Genomic DNA, 1837 nt, shown 5'->3' on the forward strand with positions numbered 1-1837 from the left:
GGGGTGGGGTGGGGTTGGGGGGAGTGGGGGTTTGGGGAGGTGAAGATGAAGTTCAAAAAGCGGAGGAGCCCCGCTCATCCGTCCCTCCCCCGTAACCCTCCCCCTGCCCTTAATCGGGCGACGCGTGGAAGGTTCACACACCGCAAGAAAAAAGGAAAACAACAAACGTTCCGTGACCACGTCGCAACCGACAACAGCGCATCATTAACCGCGTCACAACCACCTTCCTAAACACGCAGCCGTACTCGCATACCTTTTTCGCGATGATGGAATCCAGTACGGGACCGTTGAGACGCATGTCGATAATGTCCTCCACCTGCCATTAACGGTGTTGGCGGTTGGAGCGGTAGTTGATTTGCAGTTGCATCAGTTAAGTCGGTTGGGGATTATGAGTGGGTTTCTTTTAGTCCATATCCTTTCCAACCCCTTCCCTTCTTTCAACAGTTTTCAAAGTTCTGCTCCCCGCCACCCTGTGTTTTGGGCCCCCACCTCTCCCCTTCGGCACCCCCGCTCCCGCCCTTCCCCCCCTCTCTTCCCCCCCTATCTATCATCTCCCCCCCTCTCCCTCCCCATTACCTGAGACACGGTCATCAGTCCCGCCCTTCTCGCCTTCTTCGACATCTCCGCATACTCCTCATGCAGGGAGGACATGGTGGCGCGGAGCCGGGCGAGATCCGCCTGGGCGGGGGGGGGGAGAAGGGGGGTTTCAATACATACACACATGCACACGCACACGGGGAAGGAGTTATAACCTCTAACCGCTCCCCGGCGCTACCACGGCAACAGCAAAACCTTCTCGCCCTGTCACCTTCAAGAGTTTCCCCCCAAACCCCCGGCCTAAACAATCCTTAGCCTCACGGCCACACACGAAACACACACGCGACCAACCACATACAAACTGTTACCCCCCTCTCCGCCAAACGTAAACTCCACCTTCTCTCCCCTCCAACCACTGCAATTACGTGCCAACATAATTATTCATTCCCGTCATCCCTCTCTCCATGTCCCCCGTACCGTGTCGTACCTTTTCCCATACACACTACTCCACCCGTGCTTGCACACCCCTGCACCCCAATCCCCCGCCCCCCCTTTCCATCACCACATACACACACCAACCCCTCCCCCATTCCCCGTATCCCCCCCATGTCGTACCTGGCTCGTACACAGCATGCCGTCAATGGCTGCCCGAAGCTCCCGTGTCACGCCCGCCACGGATCGGCTCCTTTCCGACTCTCCAGCCAGACCCGCCTCTAGCTGCATGACCCGCTCGGTCAGGGCCGCATTGCGCCGCTCCACCTCCGCCATGTAGTCACGGATGGTGCCAACCTGCGTGTGGGTTTTAGTTAGGGTTTTAGGGGTTTAGGGGTTTAGGGTTTCATACATGTGGGTTCTTTTAATACCGGCAAGCACATTATTTCGGTTAGCGGTCATGCCGGCTGTATACCGTGCACAGGGTGCTGCGTAAGTGCACACGTGTATGCGTGCGTGCGTGTGTGTGTGCATGTGTGTGTTTGGGGGGGAGAGAGAGTCTGCACGGCCAATCCCTCCCGCTACCCCCCTCCCCTCCTCTCCCCTCCTCTCCCCTTCTCTCCCCTCCTCTCCCCTTCTCTCCCCTCCTCTCCCCTCCTCTCCCCCTCACTCCCTTCCCTCCTCCTCAACCCCACCCCACCCCTCACCCCCTCCAATGCCCACCTGGGCCGTTTCATCATGCAGCAATTCGAACTTGAGCCGCTCACCGCTGCCAGCTAGGGCGGTCTGCGCGTGTGTGTGTATATGGGGAAGGGAAGAGGGAAGGAGGAGGGGGGAAATATACATGCAAAAAAGAAGAGAGGCGTCA

At 58.4% G+C, this 1837-nt stretch overlaps 1 protein-coding gene across 1 annotated transcript in view; it reads right to left on the reverse strand.

Moving 5' to 3' along the window:
• Positions 1-1837, reverse strand: part of VOLCADRAFT_91393 (uncharacterized protein) — a gene marked incomplete at both ends in the record, with an annotated part of 15522 nt that overhangs the window by 6326 nt on the left and 7359 nt on the right. Inside the window, 4 exons of the mRNA XM_002950977.1 lie at positions 142-316; positions 577-678; positions 1153-1326; positions 1693-1755. Coding sequence (XP_002951023.1) covers positions 142-316; positions 577-678; positions 1153-1326; positions 1693-1755 — 514 coding nt within the window. The remainder of the gene's footprint in view (positions 1-141; positions 317-576; positions 679-1152; positions 1327-1692; positions 1756-1837) is intronic.

This window comes from Volvox carteri (assembly GCF_000143455.1).
Source record: "Volvox carteri f. nagariensis unplaced genomic scaffold VOLCAscaffold_21, whole genome shotgun sequence".
NCBI classification, from domain to species: domain Eukaryota; kingdom Viridiplantae; phylum Chlorophyta; class Chlorophyceae; order Chlamydomonadales; family Volvocaceae; genus Volvox; species Volvox carteri.